We start from the raw sequence: 18,527 nt of genomic DNA, 5'->3' as shown, positions 1-18,527 counted from the left end.
TAGGCTGAAGGACTTGTTCAGGATTACTGGTGTTGTTTTAAAATGGTTTATGTCGTATCTATCTGAGAGATCTTTTACTGTCATCTAAGAAACATTTCTAACTCAGACTACTGATGTCAAAGGCAGAACTTGAGATGATTATTCATGCTTTTATCTCTTCTCGTTTGGATTATTGTAACGGTCTTTTTACTTGTCTCAACAAATCAGCTCTGAATCGCCTTCAGACTACAGAATGCCGTGGCAAGACTTATAACTGGAACAAACAAGAGTTTTGGCTTCTCTTCATTGGTTGCCAGTAAATTTTAGGGTTCATTTTAAAATTTTAGTTGTAACTTTTAGAGCTCTGCACGGTGAAACCTCATGCTTCATCCCAAGGTCAGAGGTTACTATTGGTCCCACGTACTAGGTTCAAAACGCGTGGATCGGGCTTTTCAGGCACTGGCACCTAGGCTGTGGAACTCCCTGCCGTTGTCTTTACACTGTCTAGACTTCATTGACTCCTTTAAAAAGCAGCTGAAGACATTTTTATACAAACAAGCTTTTAACTTCTTTTTTTCCCCCACTGTTTTATGTTATTTTATTTGTATTTCTGGTTTTATTGTGAAGCACTTTGTGATTTTTATCTGTGAAATGTGATTTATAAATAAATTATACTTACTTACTTACATCTACCACACACAGCTATGTAATGAACCAGGAGATTATTTCTGCTGGGACGCCCTCTAATGGGCAGGATATGGACATAAAACAAGCACAACACAAATTATGAAGCAGCACCAGTAAGGGATGGAGAAACTTACAACAACAACAACTTTTGTGAATACCATTGTAAGTTTTATTGAAATTTTTTCTTAACAACAAAAGACAGGTGTCACAGTGATTTAACAAAAATAAAAGTGCTCGCCAACACAAACTCTTTTCTCCCACAGTAAAGAAACTACACAGATATAGTGTGCTACAACGATGTTAAGTCACACTTGCGGCCCAAAAAAACCCCCAATAAATAAATAATAATTAAACAAAGAAGAATCAAAGATGCATAGGATATCTGACAATACCTCTGTGAAGGCTCCGACTGTGTTACTGCATGATGAATTAACACATTCTACATGAAGATTACGACAAACCGTAGAGAACATGCTGACTTCCAAAACAAACAAAACTTGCTTGTCATTTCGAACGCCACACAGTTATATTAAAAATTAGACAAAGATTACATAGAAATTAGAAACTTGTGTTAAGAAAAGGGTTTTTTTTCCCTCTCGTTAACGACATAGACCATAGCAAAGGGATCTTGACAGGGTAGTATCATAAGAGTGAGGTGTGCAGTGTTTTTCAAACAAGCTTAGTTTTGCACAAGTACTTGAAAATGCAGCTTTTAATTACCAAACGCCTGATGTTCTCCTAGTTACAAATGAAAATAAATAGGTCAATAAATAAATTTGCTGCTCTTTTTTTTGTTTTGTTTTGTTTTTTTTCTACAGTCATTTGCCGTGAGATGTGAGATTTTCTACAGTAAATTCTCAAATGCTCAACCTGCCATCTAAATTTTAAAAAACAATCAACACATTCTCCTCAGCTTGACCCTCCAGGAGGCCTTGAGAGAATGATTTCAAGAAATAGTTCAACATTTACTGAAATTTGCTTTTCTACTCACATGCTGAGAGCTCCATAAAAAGATCAGCACGGCTCTCATAGCTGTGCTCCGTACATACATACATATACATAAACACAAAATGTAAGGAAATTTGTGTTTGGTTGATTATTTCTTTGTTGTAACAATGCAAAAAAAATCTTAAACACTTAGAAATCCTGTTTATTTCCCTTTTAATGACACTACATTTGTACATTTATGGGTTGAGCAGCAGAGTTGAGTTTCCTGTGTTCGGTTCATCCACATGCTACTAAATTGTTAATGTCTTTTTTCTTCAGACTTCAATCATCCAATCCAACATACAACACCAAGCAAAAGTCAATAGCAGAATAAACTGTTTGGTATTGGCAGAGAAGATTTGGCAAATTTTACATGGGCGCAAGCCACATACTCACTCTGCTGCTCAACCCACGAAAGCATTGTCCTTATAAATGTGGTACGATATAAGGGGAAATAAGCAGACTTTCCGCTGGTATGAGATTTATTGTCAAGAAGCATTGTTACAATAAAGAAACGATAATCAAACAGAAATGATTTTACTTTTTGTGCTAAGTTTATATAATCAGGTAGCAGCTGGTTAGCTTAGCCTAAAGTTTTAGGATAATTGAAATAAATGCCAGGCTACCTCTTTTCCCTTTTTCTGGTCTTAATGCTATGCTAGGCTATGCTAGGCTATGCTGTGGCTGCTTGCTATATTTTCATATTTATCACACATAAATTATCAGCTAAAGTAGAAAATATAATGTGGAAAATATATTTTCATTGCTGTTAGGCTAACTGTTATCACATTCTTTTAGTTTAATGATTACAGAGGTCATAAAGTAAACATCACTTCACTTATTACTGCTAACAATGGTCACTGAATTTGAGCAGAAATCCAGACTTTTAATGAAGCATAGGAATAGCTATAGAATAGAATAGCTATGTAACAAATGGTTTAACTGGTGATTCAATGTTAGGCTCTAATGATCCATTTTCAGTACTGCAGTGTCTGAAGCTATTATTAGCTGTAATGAAGCTGAAACCACTCTCTCACTTTGTGGAACACAGCTGCAGGTGATCCTGTGCCCGATAAGGATGCAAGTATTTGATATAGTTCGACAAAGAGTCCTAAAAATATTCCTGTGCACATATTAGGCTACATTTGCTGGCAAGCCTTTGTAAACATAAGCACATTAACAATCTTTTGCACTCTCCACTGTTTCTGGATCAGTGTTGGTGCTAAACAGTGGAAAAAGCCTGATGTTTAGAGTTTGTATTGTGTGCGGAAAGCTTAGTTTAAACTTTTTTTTCTATAAAAGAGAAACTCAGAAGCTTGCTTTTTTGTGTTTTCTATATTTCAAATAAGATTCATTCCAGCAGCATGAGACTGAAAGTTAAAGCATTTGTCACACGCCAGAAACGTGAGAGTAGGAAACCCTGACATGAAGGAGAAATCAGTCCTATAATCTGTAAGGCAAATAACTGTTTCCCAAAGTGTTAAACTATTTCTTTAAGATCATTGACGTCACCTGATGACCCACAAAGTGAGAACTGCTGACGTTAATCTCAATCATCCTCCTTACACGTGCTTTATAACACCCACATCGAAGCTAGCTGCATCTGTGCTCGAGCACAACTACAGATGATCACTCCATCCTCTGCCCGTTCCTTCACCCTCTGACCATTTCCTCCACCAACCCCAAACCCTCTGGCCTGTTTTTTCAGCAGCAGGCCCACATGCCCACTGTCTACCACAAAAACTTTAGACCGTCATAGGAGCTGGCTACAATAATACTGGATTTCTACACTTGCAAATAGAAAAAATACTGTAGCGCTACAATATTTAGAAGGAAACATCTTCCTAACACGTGAAACTTCTCACAGCACTTGAGGCCGAAATGCATTAAGAGCGAATTGCAAATATGGAAAAGTTACTAGTGAACGTATACTCATGGTTCCCATTTGGGAAAAGTAAACAACCTGGAAAATCTTGGCATTTTTTAAGTGTTTTTTCCTTTGAATCTCTCTTCTTCTTCCTCCTCTGCGGTAGTAAACATAGACATTATGGCTAAAATGAATGTTTCAGTCTGACTTTTTTAATGAACCTTGGCAGTGGTGGCACAGTGTGAATATGTAAAATTGGAAGTACACACATACATCCTCTGAGCTGCTCCCAAAAACTCAGAGTGCGCGTCTGTATGGTTGAACTGTTTCATTAGCTCAAAATGCATTTCGGCCCCTAGTACATCTTTATCCAACTCATTAAAGACACTTCCTTTACAACCACTTATTTCCCAACTAAAATATATTCCCTACCCCAAAGTAAAATGGCTAGCACCAAACCCTGAACCCCTTTAACCCCCTCAACAGAAATATTCAAACACAAATGATCAAATCATGGCCTCCAAATAAAAACATTCAAACACATACATTCAAAGCTTAACTCCCAACCCTAACTTTTATATCTAGAAGTTCACTTTCTGTACCACTATCACCTCAGGCCAGCGCTTGCCCACCGCACACCGAGCTCGAATCCCTCTGCCCCAGACCTGATCCTACCGTTTCCCTTACCAAAACATAAAATCTGAAATTAAGTCTAAACCCCTCTTCGCCTTTGCAGATCTGAGACTTAAATCCCTGGCCTAGGAGCTGATGATCTGACCTGACCAGGTCTCATGCTTTGTGCCTGGATTCAGGTGGGTGATCACCACGTCGACAGCCTGAATCTTCTGGTTCTTGGGAGGGATGGGGCACACTTTGTACGTAACTTCGTCTCCTTCCATAGGCACGTACTCTCCCTCAATGCTGTTCAGGAAACAGAGACCATATAAAAGAAAAAGTAAAAACAAAGCATTTTTTCACATTTTTGCAGAGTGCTTTCTTTAAATCAAGCAACTAAAATCAAGGTCTGTGGACTTGTTTTCACGCCGACCAAGCTGCTACATTCATGCACAACAGCCAATGAGAATTGAGTTTGAGAAATACTTCTGGTAGATTAACAAACAATGATCAGATTTCATTCAAATTTCTCCACCACTGATCTCCACCAAACCTGGAGGACTCTACCTGTGCTATATAGATTGTATATAAAAGATGATCACAGCAACCATGACACCATCCTTTGATTTGAAAAATGGTATTCCAACTGCTGTTAATATAAACGTGAATTTGAGATGTTAAATGTTCAAATTCAGACTAACTTACTTGTCATTATTGACCCTTGAACCAAGTATTTAAGGTTAGACCCTGATTGATTTAATGGCAGTTGGATATTATAAGTGGATGCTGGCCAGTCTTGATTTATTTGTATCAGTGTTTACAAAGAAATTTATTTATTTAAAATAATTTATTACACCTTTTGTTATGAAGAATAAAAAGTGAAAAAGAGACAAAAGATAAACCCTTAAGTGAGTGCTGATGTGATGTTCTATAGTTTGTCCACTAGAGGCCACTCTACAATTTCCTGATCTGAGTAGAGATGGGCAGAGTGTAAATAAGTAAATAAATAACTACATATAACAAATGTTAGAGAATTCTGTTTCTGTTTTGTGAGTCTGAACGAAAAAAAACAAACAATATCGGAATATCAGATTTCTTTAATTCACCATATGTCTGTCTTAAAAATCGTACATTTCTGGGGCTCTACTTCTGGTGCACATAGCTACGTCTACTTTATTATCTTGTTTACGCTAATAGGGAACATAATTTATTAAAAAAAGGAACGTATGGCTTTACCAAATAAGTCCTGAAGGTGGCAATTATGAATATAAACTTATCAGAAAAGTGTTTATTAGGTCATAAATTAAATGAGTTAGGTTAACATCTTATTTACAGTCAGATGTGTTTTTACAGCCGGAGAAGTCTCCCTCTGCTGGCCATTAGAAAGAATGCAGGCTTAAACCATTTTCAATCCCAGAGGCTATGTCCATCTTTTATATGCAGTGTACAATTGCCATCTACTTCACAGCTGACTCCAATCATTAAAAAAATACATAAAAAAAAAAAAAGATAAATTACACAGTCAAAAAATAAATACTGTAAAGTCTTAGTAATTTCTGTGTAACCCACATTTACTTGCTGCTGATCTGTGCATGTTAAATAGATTGCACTGTGAATCCAAAGACAACTTTGATATCAGGACATTTCAGTGCGGCCACTCACTCAGAGATGTGGACAAAGATGTCCTCTCCTCCGTGTGAAGGCCGTATGAATCCATGACCCTGAGACCTGGAGAAGTTTTTACACACCCCTTTAAATACAGGACCTGATTTAGCTCGCACTGTCCTGTAGAGGATGAGAGAGAGAAGAAAAAAGAGACAGTGCATTTTAAATAAACAACATAATTATTTTACAAAAGCATTAGTTTAAAAAAAAAAAAACAGAGAGAGAGCACCAATAGCGCTATTTGTACTCACGCTGAGTATGTGCGAGTGCGTTTAGTAGGCAGTGGGCTAGGCAGCTCGCCGGGCTGTGGTGGTTTCCTCTCCTTCTCCCAAACCCGGCTGCCCTCCCTCAGGAAGGGAAAGGAGAGCTGCAAGGGAGTGCGCGGAGAAGTCAGGGGCAGTGGGGGGACTGTCGGCAAAGAGGGGTCAGGGTCTGACATCGTGACTTGTTAGAGTCTGGGTTTTCTTTTGCTCTCTTTTTGGGTTTCCTCCAGCGGTTTGCAAAGAAAGAGAAGGAGGAGGGTTCACACCTCCTGCATGGCACAAGCGTTGGTGAGGGAGAGGAGGCTTTTCAGAGGAGAGCTCTTACAGGTGAAGGAGTGGAGCAAACCCTAAAGTGAAGGAACAAGACAAAGGGTTAATGCCAGAAAGAGAATATGGCTTTGTCATTGGCACAAAGGTGAGGAATAAAAGTCACAACCAACAGAGAAACCCAGTATGTCCAAATACGCACAATGCTTTCTTTTGGCTAGTGTTGCTACAAATACAGCTCAGTTTAATTTATATGGTGTCATTATGTGCCTGTTTTTCTTAAATTTAACTATAAACATCATGACCCCAATAACAATTTAGAAAATGCATAAACATCAGCATACATTCATTGTTGTATAGCATCTCGAAACTCAGTGACTCTAAAATTGTTTGATAAACTGAAAAGGCTTAGTATTCCTTCAGGCTATGGAAAACAAACATCACCTCTTAAACCAATAAAGCCTAAAGGTCCCATTAGGAAGTAAATATCAAACCAATTATTAACCAATCAATCCATATTATTAAAGTGCTGCACTCTACCGGACTGACATCCATTACAGGATTGGTCTGCATTCAAACGACGAGCTGCTTCATTTCAGAGCTGACCCAACTGCCATTTCAAAGCCAGTTGGGTCAGATGATGAATGCCATATTAGCAAGACAGAGGTTAAACACCTAACGCTAAAACCTGGTTTATCAAACAAACGCAGATGCGGGCGGGTGTGTTACTGGGACCATCAGCAAGCACCTCCCAGTGAATCACTGAGGCTTGCAGGCTGAATGTTTGACAAAGACTGATGAGACACATGTGTGCCAGACTGAATACCACAGGCTCCATCCAATATCACCCTTTCTGTTTCTTCCTCTCAGTCTAAATATAGTCATGTGTAGTGGGATTGACGCCATCTTTGAACTAGACCACAGGATCCTGAGGCAGAGGTTAACAACTGGGCTGCTGTATTACAATGAATACAAGATTCAGAAATATCAATAGAAGCTACAGGAGAAGCTAATGTTGCTGGCATTTTTGAGACCATCTTTATTCTTCACACTCTGAACTCTCCTAGGCAGCTTCAGGAATAGTTCTCCAGGTTTCTTGAAAGACAGTCAAAGCTCTTATTTCATTTAAAATGGTATTCCCTAAGTTGCCTGTTATATGTAGATACGACACTGGTTCAAAGTCCAAAGAAAACTTTTGAAAGACCTTCAGAAATCCTCGAGAACTATTGCTCACAAGCATAAAATAGTACTTTTGCAGTACTGGGGTGAAAGTCTTGGCATATATCAACATCTATGTAAAAAGAGAGAAAATTGAACAAGTGGAGGACAAAAGAAGAGTGACAGTACTCCCACACCTGAGGCAACTAATTACCTCTGTTTAATATATAGTTCGCTGAAAACTCAGCAAGGCTTCCATCCTCTTTGATGCTGATGATATGACACCGTGTCACCGGTTGGTAAGCCCCGACCAAGTAATTGGGAAATAGACAATATATGTAGTGAAATATGAAATGGTTATATCAGAAATTTTATCACCAAACGAGCTTTAAAGATGATTTGAAAAAGCCAAATTGTGCCTAAGAGTAGCTCTAAAGGTTCGTGCTGGTTTCTGTGAATAATAAAGGATTTCAAGTCCACAGCATCCTCACAGCAGTGCTTCTGATCTCTGACTTTCTAAAGAAAAACACTGCAAATGGCTGCTGAGCGAGGGCTCTGCTGGGGATCCTGTTGGATAGACAGAGCTGATGCAGTGATGGTGACGAACACACGCATCTGTCATCACGGCGGCACAGAGGACAGGACTGATGGCATGACTGATGGATGACAAAGCATAAAAATGTAGCCTGAATAATTCAGAAACTTGACAGGCACAGCTTCCTCTGTCATTAGTCTATATATTAGGCTGAGAGTAGGCCACTAAAATGGATTTGTCTAATGAGTCTGCACTGTCAGAGCAAACATTTTAACCAGGAGGGGTGAAGGCTGATCTAGAGGAAGGAAGGGGGCTACAAAAGCTCCGAGGAGACAGACAAAAGGCCAAAAAGAAAGCACCTCCCTGCCTGTGAAACTGTGGCCGTCTGTGGTCCTCTGCATCAGTATGGGACACACGTCAGCTCCCCTCTACACACACACACATACACAGAGCCTGTCTTTAAACTTTACATCATCCTTTTAAAGAGATAAACCGCCCAAATGATTTTATGGTATCATTTGTGTGTCTGAGGAGTCTGAATAATTCAGCAGCAAATAAGCGCCCTTCAGGCGGCTTGTTTCCAGAACATTCTCACACAGCGGCAGCCTGAGACAAGAAGGCGAAAGGATGCTCCACTAACGGCGAGAAAAACCTCACACCTAACATACACTAACACGCAGAGGAAGAACAGATTAAGAAGAAGACTATATTAAATGTTAGCTCTGGGTTAGAAAGCAGAGATTTAAACACAACACTGCCAGAAACCGCCGCCGTCGGCCGGACGCAAAGAAGAGGAGGGCTGGATGCGTAAATCACTCCATCAGCCAGATCGATCCAACGATTACTTACTGTAAAAGCGCCGATCAGCTGTCAGGTCAACACGTCCCCGTCCTTTAATGTGGCGTAACACAATTATGAAGTTAAATCTGCGGGGACATGTGGCGGATAAGTCAGTGGATCTTGGTATGGACGCGGCGCACACGGGTGGGATGGGAGGAGGAGAGAAAAAAAGCAGCAGCAAATGAAAAGGAGGCAGCAGAGATGGGGCGGGGGTGCAGGAGGTGGGGGGGGGGCTGGTGGTGAAAACAACGGCTTCCCTATCCTACACCACACTCTTTGTTCTCTGCGCGGAGGGAAGCGTGTTTTTTAATGTTTTAGCAGTCTCGGGTCCTTTAATAGTGTGAGACACGATGGTTTTATATGAGTCACAGGCCTGTGCTTGAGTGTCCTTTGAAATTAAAAGTCATGTCAGCTTTGATTTAATAATAAGACACAATTTCATTAGTGGTCATGGGCACCTCTTTGACAGCTTTCCATCAAAAGCTAGTTTAACTGGAGCGCTTGGCTCGCATGTCTCAGATGACTGAAAGCTATCCTGTGTCTGATAACAAGACATGTGTTTAGACCTTCCCCTCATTCATTCTTTGCAATAATTTGTGTCTTGTTTACTCTCCTGTGCTCTTCTTTTCCCCTCTCACTCCTCAACCTTCCAGAGGTCTCTTCCTCTTAAGAAAAGGGGGTTCTTCTTCCCCACAGTCGCCAGTCACTTGCTTAAAAAAGGCTTGCTGGGGTTCTCTCTTATATTGCGCAGCTGCACCTGCAAACGATTCTTTTTGTTAACTGTACGACCCAAATTCATTAAAGCATTGGAGTTTGCACTTTAATATTAAATTATGGATGAAATTTGGTCATTATTAAAGCTCCCTTCACTCCAAATCATTTACTACAGCAGCTGTTCTTTATTACATAGAGAACCATTGACAATGTTGAATCTACACTTCTTTTTCTTATATTACAATATCTCAGGAATTAAATATGTATTTAAATTTCTTTACAGCTGCAGCCTGTATTTTTGCAGTTACACATCTTCACTGTCTCGTAACTAACAAATTCCTCCCTGAAAATCGTTTCCGGGCCTTTATAGCCATCCCGTGTTTCTGTGACATTTCAGAACTGACACTTTGTTTAAAATAGCTGCAAACATTTTTTTTCAACTGATTGGCTTAGAGGAAAAGGACCAGAGGATTTATTTAAAAAAATAAAAAATGAGGTTACCATAGTGTTAGTTGTGTGTAAAAATATGTCACATTCCCACCAGATCCACACCCATCTGACTACACCACTATTTACAGATATTTTTTTAACCTTAGGAATCCAAAGGTCTTCAATCAATCCAGAATATCAGAAATCAAAGACCAACCTCGCTTTCTGTAGTCTGTTTATTTCCAAATGTGTGAAATATATTGCGAGGATGTTTTTTTAAAACATTTATGAAGAGGGAGAAAACAAGAAATCAGCTCATATGAAGTCACATCACTAGAACAGGCAAATAAGTGAGATCTGTGAATTTTTATTGTTTGTACAACTCACTGCATTTCTATAATACAGAAAAGATCATTTGTGAGGAAGAGAACACAGAAAGCACACTAAAGCGGACATTTGATATACACTGGTTTAGAATCGGGAGGGGGTTAAATCCTTCACCTGATGTGAGCTTCATCGGGTACCAGGAAGTTTGGAAAAGCATTAGACTCTGTTGTGTGGAGGTTTCAGAGGGACCTTTAATTAAACTGACACCCTCAAAGATCACTGGTCTGGGTTTCTTATGAGAGTCCTCATTAACATATTTTTTAAAACTCTGATTGGTTACAATTATTTTAAGCATTTCCCCAACCATGCCATCGTATTTATTGGTGGAGTAAAAAATTAACAACAAAAAAAAAGAAGCAAACCAAAGCCCTCCAAAAAAACAAAATTAAACCAAAAACCTGACGATATAGTTTGAAGAGGTCCAAGTTAACCCTGTGCTTTTATGGAGGTGCAGGTAAGTCTGCAGAAAAAATAAATAAGTAACACATAAATAACTGGGAGTGGGTCGGCTGAAGTGCTTGATCTTGTAAAGACACAAGGACTGATTCGGAACAGTTTAGGGATATTAGCAAGGAAAGAAAAAAAAAAAAAAAGAGTGCAAGTCACTGTATCCACGAGCAGCATTAAAGCATGTGGTTTGTTGTTTTTGTTTGTTTTTTTAAATACAGCACGAAATGTCTTTTGGGTCTTAAAATGAATATGTACCGTAATGAAGTACAACCAGACAAAGGACCCCCTCTCACAGTTAGATACACAATAATCTGATGTTCAGTGCGACCCACATGTTGCAGCTAAGCTAAGTTTCCCAGAATGCCCTAGATCAAATTCCTAGATAAACGAAAATGATATCAAACTTGGTGTTAAAGTGGGCATTTATATGAAGATGCTAGACCTGCTACGCAGCAAACCACATCCTCGTGGCCACCAGGGGGCAGACGAGCTAAACTTCAGGGGGAATAAATGTGTGCATATGGCTTAACAACATTTGGATTTTTGACCTACACTAAATGGACTAAATGGGCTTAGACATGCAATGCACGGCAGCTTTTAGCTGTTTAGGGTGAACTTTGGAATAACACTGGGACAATTTGGATGAAGCCAAACATTGCCATGCAGAGGTCAACACAATCCTAAAGCAATAAGGTGATTGCCCTCTACACTGCAAACGCACTAGCAGAGCATCAGCTTGCAGCATATTATGTCACAGATTAGTGTGTCAAAGTGTGCGAGTGTGTCCCTCGTTTTTTTGTTATAACAGAATCTCTAACCGGTTATCAATGATTCACTGAAATATGGCTGCTTACAATAACTCTGTACTGATGAATTTAATTTTAACATCGGAGCAAACTGTTCCACGGTGAACATTAGCTTCACACTTGGCTCTACGTTTAACTCTTACAGGCATACAGACACATTAAATCAGCCAGAACTGTAAGATAATGCTGACGATGAAATAATCATTATACTTTATCCTCCTTATTCTTCACAATCCTCACCAGGGTTCCCCCCCTCTGACAATCATCTTCGTCATTCTCAATGCTGCATCTCTTTCATCCTGTTGAGGGCGGAGCCCGCCTGGAACCATTGGATCTGTGTCTCGTTGAAGCTGTGGTTGAGCTGCAGGGTCTCCTCAGTGCCGTCGCTGTGTTTTAAGACTGCGGTCAGAGGCTGCCAAGGATGGGAAAAAAGAAAAAAGAAGACATGATTGTTAACAAGAATATCAGTCGTGTTTCATGACTGCTTTTTCAGTATTTCTTCACCCGCTCACCTTTCCTGGAGCGAAGCTTTTAAGTCCTCTGATGGAGATCTTGTCGTCGGGGCGGATCTTGTCATAGTCTGATGGGTTGTTGAAGGTCAGGGGGAGCAGGCCCTGCTTCTTGAGATTTGTTTCTGAGGATATGACAAAATCAGGTTGAGTTGCGAATTAAGCGAAGCTACTATCTACGATTCCTCTGCTCATCTCATGTTTATGCAGTACCGTGGATTCTGGCGAAGCTCTTGACAATTATAGCTCTCCCTCCCAGATGCCTGGGCTCCAGTGCAGCATGCTCTCGGCTCGAGCCCTCACCGTAGTTGTCGTCACCAACCACAACCCAGGAAATGCCGTTGGCCTTCACGCAACGTGACAGAAAGCATGTCAGAAGAGATTTCTGGTTTTAAATGAGACTCAGTGATTCCTTCTGGTCTTTACCTTGTAGTGACGGGCTACGTCAGGGACTCCTCCATACTCTCCTGTCAGGTGATTCTTGATCTTGTTTACAGCATCGTTCTCACTGTTGACCGCACCGATCAGCATGTTGTTGGAAATGTTATCGAGGTGACCGCGGAACTTCAGCCAAGGTCCTGCGGCGCTGATGTGATCTGTGGTGCATTTTCCCTTCACCTGCACAGACAGACAGACCCCAGTGTATAAACATTTTGACTTGAGGGCCAAATCTGACAGACCAATGCCCTTTCAGGACCCTCACCTTGATGAGGACCTGCATGTTCTCCAGATCGTTTCTGTGCCACTTGTCAAAGGGCTCCAACAGCTGCAGGCGGTTGCTCTGAGGGTTGACGTCCACCTTGAGGCTGCTGCCGTCAGCAGGAGGGTGCTGGTAGGTGTCCTGGCCAGGGTCAAAGTCCCTGGATGGGAGTTCATCTCCATTTGGGGGCTCCAGCTTGAACTTCTCCCCGCTTGGGGTTGTAAGGTAATCTGTCTCAGGGTTGAAGTTTAATGTGCCAGCGATGGCGAGAGCAGTGACGATCTGATGGACGAGAGGAGAGGGGAAGGTTTAAGCTGTGAAAAGGAGGCTTGTGTGTAGTGTGGGCTGATTTGCAGTGGGTTTACCTCGGGGGAGGTAACGAACGCGTGCGTTGCGGGGTTAGCGTCGTTCCTGGCAGTGAAGTTTCTGTTGTAGGAGGTGACGATGGTGTTCTTCTCTCCCTTTTTCACATCGCGCCTGAAACAAAAAGATTGTACTTTTCCAAGTCAAGGCTCCACAGAGCAACAGCCACTCTAAAACCAAAGCCCACCGAACAGGAAGACAGAATGTCTTTAGCTAGCTAAAAAAAAAAAAAAAAGCAGTGTTTTAATATGTTAAGATTTGTGCTGTCAGCGTTAATCTCGTTAAAATGACGTTAATGCCATAATTGCATTAACGCAGCAAATCTCATTTAGCGAGTTAGTGCGGATCGCCCTGTGCGTGGAGCTGGACGGCACTAACACATTAACGAGCTAACCGCGCTAACGCGTTGACGCCGTGCAGCCCCACGCACGGGGCGATCCGCGCTAACTCGCTAACAGAGATTTGCTGCGTTAATGCAATTATGGCATTAACGTCCTTTTAACGAAATTAACGCTAACGGCACTAGTTAAGACACTTTTTTTTTTTCGGTATGCAGTCAAAGCAGTCAAACACTTTGAGACAGAGCATCTACCTGTCCCACTGTCCAATGCAGGGTCCACATGCATTTGCAAGGACCACACCTCCGACATCTCCAAGGATCTTTGACTGCAGGAAAACAAAAACAAACAAAAAAAAGGGTTAAATTTAGACTGCTTTAGACTGTTGTTACTGTAATGAAAGTGCAACTCTCTGCTGCTTCCGTGTGCCGACACTCACATATCCATCTCTCTCAATGGTGGCACGAATCTGCTCTGAGCCGGGGGTGACTGTGAACTGTGCTTTACACTTCAGGCCTTTGTCCAAAGCCTGTTTGGCCACAGAGGCGGCGCGACCCATGTCCTCATAGCTGGAGTTAGTGCAGCTGCCGATCAGACCTTTAAAAAGAAAAAAGAAAAAAGCAGCAACTTTATAACTTCATCCACTGGAAAAAAACCCAATTCAAAACATGCACGTCTCCTTCTAAATAAGCAGGCACCTAAATGTAGCTTTATGTAACTGCTAAAGGAGCTCTGTAATTGTAATCTGAGCTCTGTAATTAGAAGTCCATAATCACATGAAGTACAAACAAAGCCCTGAAGCTTATTCATCAGTGGAGAATTACGTACCAACTTTCACCTCAAGCGGCCAGCCGTTCTTTTGAGCCGCCGCACCGACTTCAGACACTGGGTGAGCCAGGTCAGGAGTGAACGGTCCATTAATGTGGGGCTTCAGCTACACAAACAAACAGCACAATGCTGAATGGACCACACAAACTTCATCATTACGGGCGTGTATGTATCTCTCACTTGCACTCTTCTGATTTATTACAGTCATGATCAGTTGTGTTGGTGCAGAAGGTATTTAGAGATATACTGAAAAGCTGTGACAGCACTCTGGGATATTACAGTCTTATAGTACCTCTGGAGCAGAAAAATGACAACAAAGCAGACCCTTCTGTGATAATGGAACTTGACAGTAATACAAAAAAACAACATGTCTGAAAACTGTATTAAGCCTAAGAGGGTCAATTATTAAGCCTGTGGCCTCTTTGAGTGATGGGTAGGTGCCAACTAGGTCACCATTATCTACTAGGCTTCAAATCAGCTAATACGAGTCAACAGTGTGTTTAGTGTCCAACATCACGATGGTCAAACTTCTTTAAATACATACAATTTACTGGGTGAAGTCACAGTGGCTATAGCCATCTTTTACATACATTCTGTCTCGACTTAAAACGGGACGCACCTCGTCCAGATTGAGCTCGATGATCTGGTCATACTCGCAGCCTTGATCCGGTACCAACAAATCCGAGTATTCATCAGCCACAGCGGCGATCTCTGAGAACAGACACGTGGAGATGGAATCAATGAGTAGAGTTTAAAATGACACAACTCTGCAGGTCTCCATCACTCTCTAGGTGATTATGAATGTATTATAAAGGACGCCAACACATCAGCTGTGACCTCAGCACACACCTGCACGTCCAGTCTTCTCCAGGTAGGTCTTCATGCGGTGATTGTAAGGAAACACGGAGGTTGTTGCCCCGATTTCTGCTCCCATGTTGCAAATAGTGGCCATTCCTGCACACACAGACAGGCTGTAGTTAAGCAAGTCATTCCGATCCTGCCGTTTCTTGGTGTTTGGTACAGGAAGTTGTACTGTATGAACACTTTCAAGCTCATAAGCTTTTGATTACTAACCCGTGCAGGAAATGGAGTCGACTCCTGGTCCATGGTACTCTATGATGGCTCCAGTGCCTCCCTTTACAGTCAGGATGCCGGCCACCTTCAAGATGACATCCTTAGGAGACGTCCAGCCGGACAGGGTGCCTGTCAGCTTCACGCCAATCACCTTAGAGGAAGACACAGAACGTTAATGAAATGACAAAAAAAGAGGAAAAGAAAGAGCAAGATGAACTTTGCAATCTGCTAACCTTGGGACACTTGAGCTCCCAGGGGATTCCCGCCATGACATCTACGGCGTCAGCTCCACCCACTCCAATGCAGATGCTACCAAGCCCACCACCGTTTGGCGTGTGGGAATCTGTGCCAATAAGCATTACTCCTGGATAGGCATAGTTCTCTAGGATGATCTGTTAATACACGAAAAGCATTGTTATAGCCCAATAATCACAGCTGTCATAGTCTGACTGAAGCTCTGTTTACACGTTTAGTAAAAAATACCTGATGGATAATTCCAGAGCCAGGTTTCCAGAAGCCAACGCCATATTTTGCCCCAGCACTGGACAGGAAGTTGTAAACCTCGTGATTCACGTCCTATGAAGAGAGTCACGTCTACAGCTCAGTTTCAAGTTATATTTTAATGAGAAGAAGTCGCCACAGTGTGGAAATGGCTTACCTTTGCTCTGGCTAAATCCTCGGGTCCTCCAATCTGAGCCTCAATCAAGTGATCGCAGTGGATGGTGGAAGGCACAGCCACTTTTGGCAGCCCGCTGCTGATGAACTGGAGCATCGCCATCTGGGCAGTAGCATCCTGCATGGCCACGCGGTCAGGACGCAGGCGCAGGTAGGTGCGGCCGCGATCGATCTCCTGGTTGTGGGGGTCATCGAGGTGACCATATACAATCTTCTCTGACAGGGTGAGGGGACGGTTGAGCCTGGAGAAAAAATAAATAAATAAAAATATTTGGGAGATTGTAAGATCCAACAGAAGAAGATTCAGTGAGGAAAATGTAATGAGTAGATGCGTGACAGAACTACAATCTCCAAAATCACAGATAACACATTTAAAAAAAGGGACCTGGAGGGAGGATTGTGTGGTTGATGATAACAAATGGTACTACAACTATGACGAGAAACTGTGTTAAAGGGAAAACAAACACTACGGTCCAAGCATTCAAACAGATAAGCCGAGTGTTGCAGGAAACATTGATGTGTGCCAGAGCAAATACAGAGCAGATCAGGGTAGTGCTGACCTTTTTCGCACAATGTCAATGTTGGACTGGAGCTTCTCGTAGCTGATGAAGGAAGTGGGCTCAAAGCGGCTCATGGACACTTTGGCCTTCGCTCTGTACGCTGTGGAGATGTGCAGGCGCCGTGCACCGTGGCCCAGGGCCAGCTGGAGACAGTACCGTCATAAAAACAAACAGTGTTAGCAGAACAACAAAGCAGAGAATGACCATTCCTCGACACAAATCTGGATTTACTTGAGTGTAAATATTTTTAGCACTTTGGTCGTCTTTTGAAAATCATTGTGAGGCACAGCTGGAAGAGCGGGATTAGTAACAGCTAAACTCAAAACCATCCAGAATGGGAAGTTAACTTAGGAATGCTATTTTGCTCCCAGTTCTCAAGTGTCACATGTGAGAGTTACCGCCCCTCCCCAGAAGACTTGCCAAAAATACTTTGTCAACCTTTGGAAAGAGTGTCAAAACATTAGAAGCTCTTTAATGTGAGTACAGTAATTCAATAAAACCATAAAATGCGTGTGAGAGACTTGATTTACAAGGAGCAGCAAAGAACCTGTGTTAAAAGTGCCTTTGAGCAGGGCGCTAAACCCATATACTCACTCCAGAAAGACTAAGCCTCTCCACATGGAGCACTTGTGTGGCTGTAATCTCAAACTTGATTGTTGAAAGATGGATATTAATAAAAGGGAAGTGAGACGCTGGTGATCTTCTGTTACACCTTACTGCTGAGAAGCAGCCATCAAAGTTATCAATTAATCAGTAAATGTATACTTTACAAATCTAATCGTAGGTTAAAGCTCCAAATCAAAGTCAGCGAGGGGCTCGGACTGCCTCTTTGCCAACAGTGAGTGTTTATTATTGCTTCTCTCTCGGTTTAAGCCGCATGTGACTTCTAATAAACGTCAGTGACCGTTCAATGCGGGTTCATATAATGGGAGTTTTGACACCTGTTGGTGTCTTAGGCCAACAAGAAAACCTGCGGTTGATATATTATTAGGGACCCTAGAGCTCGTCCAAAATAGGGAGAAATATTTTTTTAGAGGGCTAAGCTGAGCTGCTTTATAGAGAGAAGAGGCTTTTTCCTGGTAACGCTTACAAACAAGCCGTCTTTGTTAAGTCTACTTGTACTGTCATGAACTTTAACACACTAGCTGAAGCCCGTATAGTCTGAGTGTCAAAATGCGTCTGTGTGCCAGGCAGGGTGTGGTAATACATGCAGTATTACACACATCACTCGGCTTTAAAGCTAACTGAATAAATATGTTTGCTTTGGGCCTAGAATATGTTCTATTATTTCATATCTACTTCCCTGTCTTGCAGGCTGCTTCTCTCTGCGTATGCGGGGAGCTCTAACCTTGCGGTTAACCTTGCTGTTAAAACCAAAACTTGTCAATAACAGCCGAGCCATCCACGGTCATTAGACAGCTCCGAACAGCCACTGTAACTCCCGGTAAACGGAGTCACTATAGTCGTGATTTATTAAGCCTGAGTCAAACTAGCTAGATGCGTTCAGAGCAGCCGGGACACGATGACCTGGACAACTAAGCAGCGCTAGTGTCTCAGCTTATCTCTCCACTTTAGCCTCTCTTGGTGCTTGAACTGGGTCAGCACAGCATTCAGTCAGATTTATTAAGTCTCATAAAGAAGGTGGCATCCGCCTCGGCTGGACAAATGCGATGAAATTAGTCAATTTGTCTCTTACCTGGAGCCGAGCGACCGTGAGACAGTAAGTTGCCATTTTGTTCACTGACAAAGATGTGAGGGTCGGTGATGACGTAACACAATTGTAAGGCGGCCTTCTTCTTCTTCTTCTTCTTTGGGGTTTAACGGCAGCTGT

At 41.8% G+C, this 18,527-nt stretch overlaps 2 protein-coding genes across 2 annotated transcripts; both read right to left on the bottom strand.

The window, feature by feature from the left end:
• Positions 1 to 559: 559 nt before the first annotated feature.
• On the bottom strand, positions 560 to 9,049 carry csdc2a (cold shock domain containing C2, RNA binding a). The gene is made up of 4 exons (XM_085171469.1): positions 8,873 to 9,049; positions 6,052 to 6,410; positions 5,798 to 5,920; positions 560 to 4,441 (listed from the first exon to the last, which is right to left on the bottom strand). Exons 2-4 carry the CDS (start codon positions 6,237 to 6,239, stop codon positions 4,279 to 4,281), a joined length of 474 nt encoding a protein of 157 aa, XP_085027595.1. The 5' UTR covers positions 6,240 to 6,410; positions 8,873 to 9,049; the 3' UTR covers positions 560 to 4,278.
• Positions 9,050 to 10,353: 1,304 nt separating this feature from the next.
• aco2 (aconitase 2, mitochondrial) lies at positions 10,354 to 18,527 on the bottom strand. Its single transcript, XM_085171446.1, has 17 exons — positions 18,393 to 18,527; positions 16,697 to 16,839; positions 16,120 to 16,378; positions 15,945 to 16,037; positions 15,695 to 15,853; positions 15,462 to 15,612; positions 15,237 to 15,341; positions 15,007 to 15,098; positions 14,388 to 14,493; positions 13,999 to 14,156; positions 13,814 to 13,887; positions 13,224 to 13,335; positions 12,862 to 13,140; positions 12,585 to 12,776; positions 12,372 to 12,504; positions 12,162 to 12,283; positions 10,354 to 12,061 (listed from the first exon to the last, which is right to left on the bottom strand). Exons 1-17 carry the CDS (start codon positions 18,426 to 18,428, stop codon positions 11,927 to 11,929), a joined length of 2,349 nt encoding a protein of 782 aa, XP_085027572.1. The 5' UTR covers positions 18,429 to 18,527; the 3' UTR covers positions 10,354 to 11,926.

The sequence above is a fragment of the Neolamprologus multifasciatus genome, chromosome 8, assembly GCF_963576455.1.
Source record: "Neolamprologus multifasciatus chromosome 8, fNeoMul1.2, whole genome shotgun sequence".
NCBI lineage: Eukaryota > Metazoa > Chordata > Actinopteri > Cichliformes > Cichlidae > Neolamprologus > Neolamprologus multifasciatus.
The sequence above is the reverse complement of the archived record's forward strand: the minus strand, read 5'-3'. Positions and strand labels throughout refer to the sequence as shown.

Bases quoted from the DNA above. Each gene is read 5' to 3' on its own strand.
- csdc2a (XM_085171469.1), bottom strand. From the start codon at position 6,239: ATGTCAGACCCTGACCCCTCTTTGCCGACAGTCCCCCCACTGCCCCTG. The intron at 5,921-6,051 runs GTGAGTACAAAT...CATCCTCTACAG, and splicing joins CGCACTCGCACATACTCAGC to GACAGTGCGAGCTAAATCAG. The intron at 4,442-5,797 runs GTGAGTGGCCGC...TTTCCTGAACAG, and splicing joins ATCTTTGTCCACATCTCTGA to CATTGAGGGAGAGTACGTGC.
- aco2 (XM_085171446.1), bottom strand. From the start codon at position 18,428: ATGGCAACTTACTGTCTCACGGTCGCTCGGCTCCAG. The intron at 15,854-15,944 runs GTATTTTTTACT...GTGTATTAACAG, and splicing joins GCTCTGGAATTATCCATCAG to ATCATCCTAGAGAACTATGC. The intron at 13,888-13,998 runs GTGAGTGTCGGC...GTTTTCCTGCAG, and splicing joins CCATTGAGAGAGATGGATAT to TCAAAGATCCTTGGAGATGT.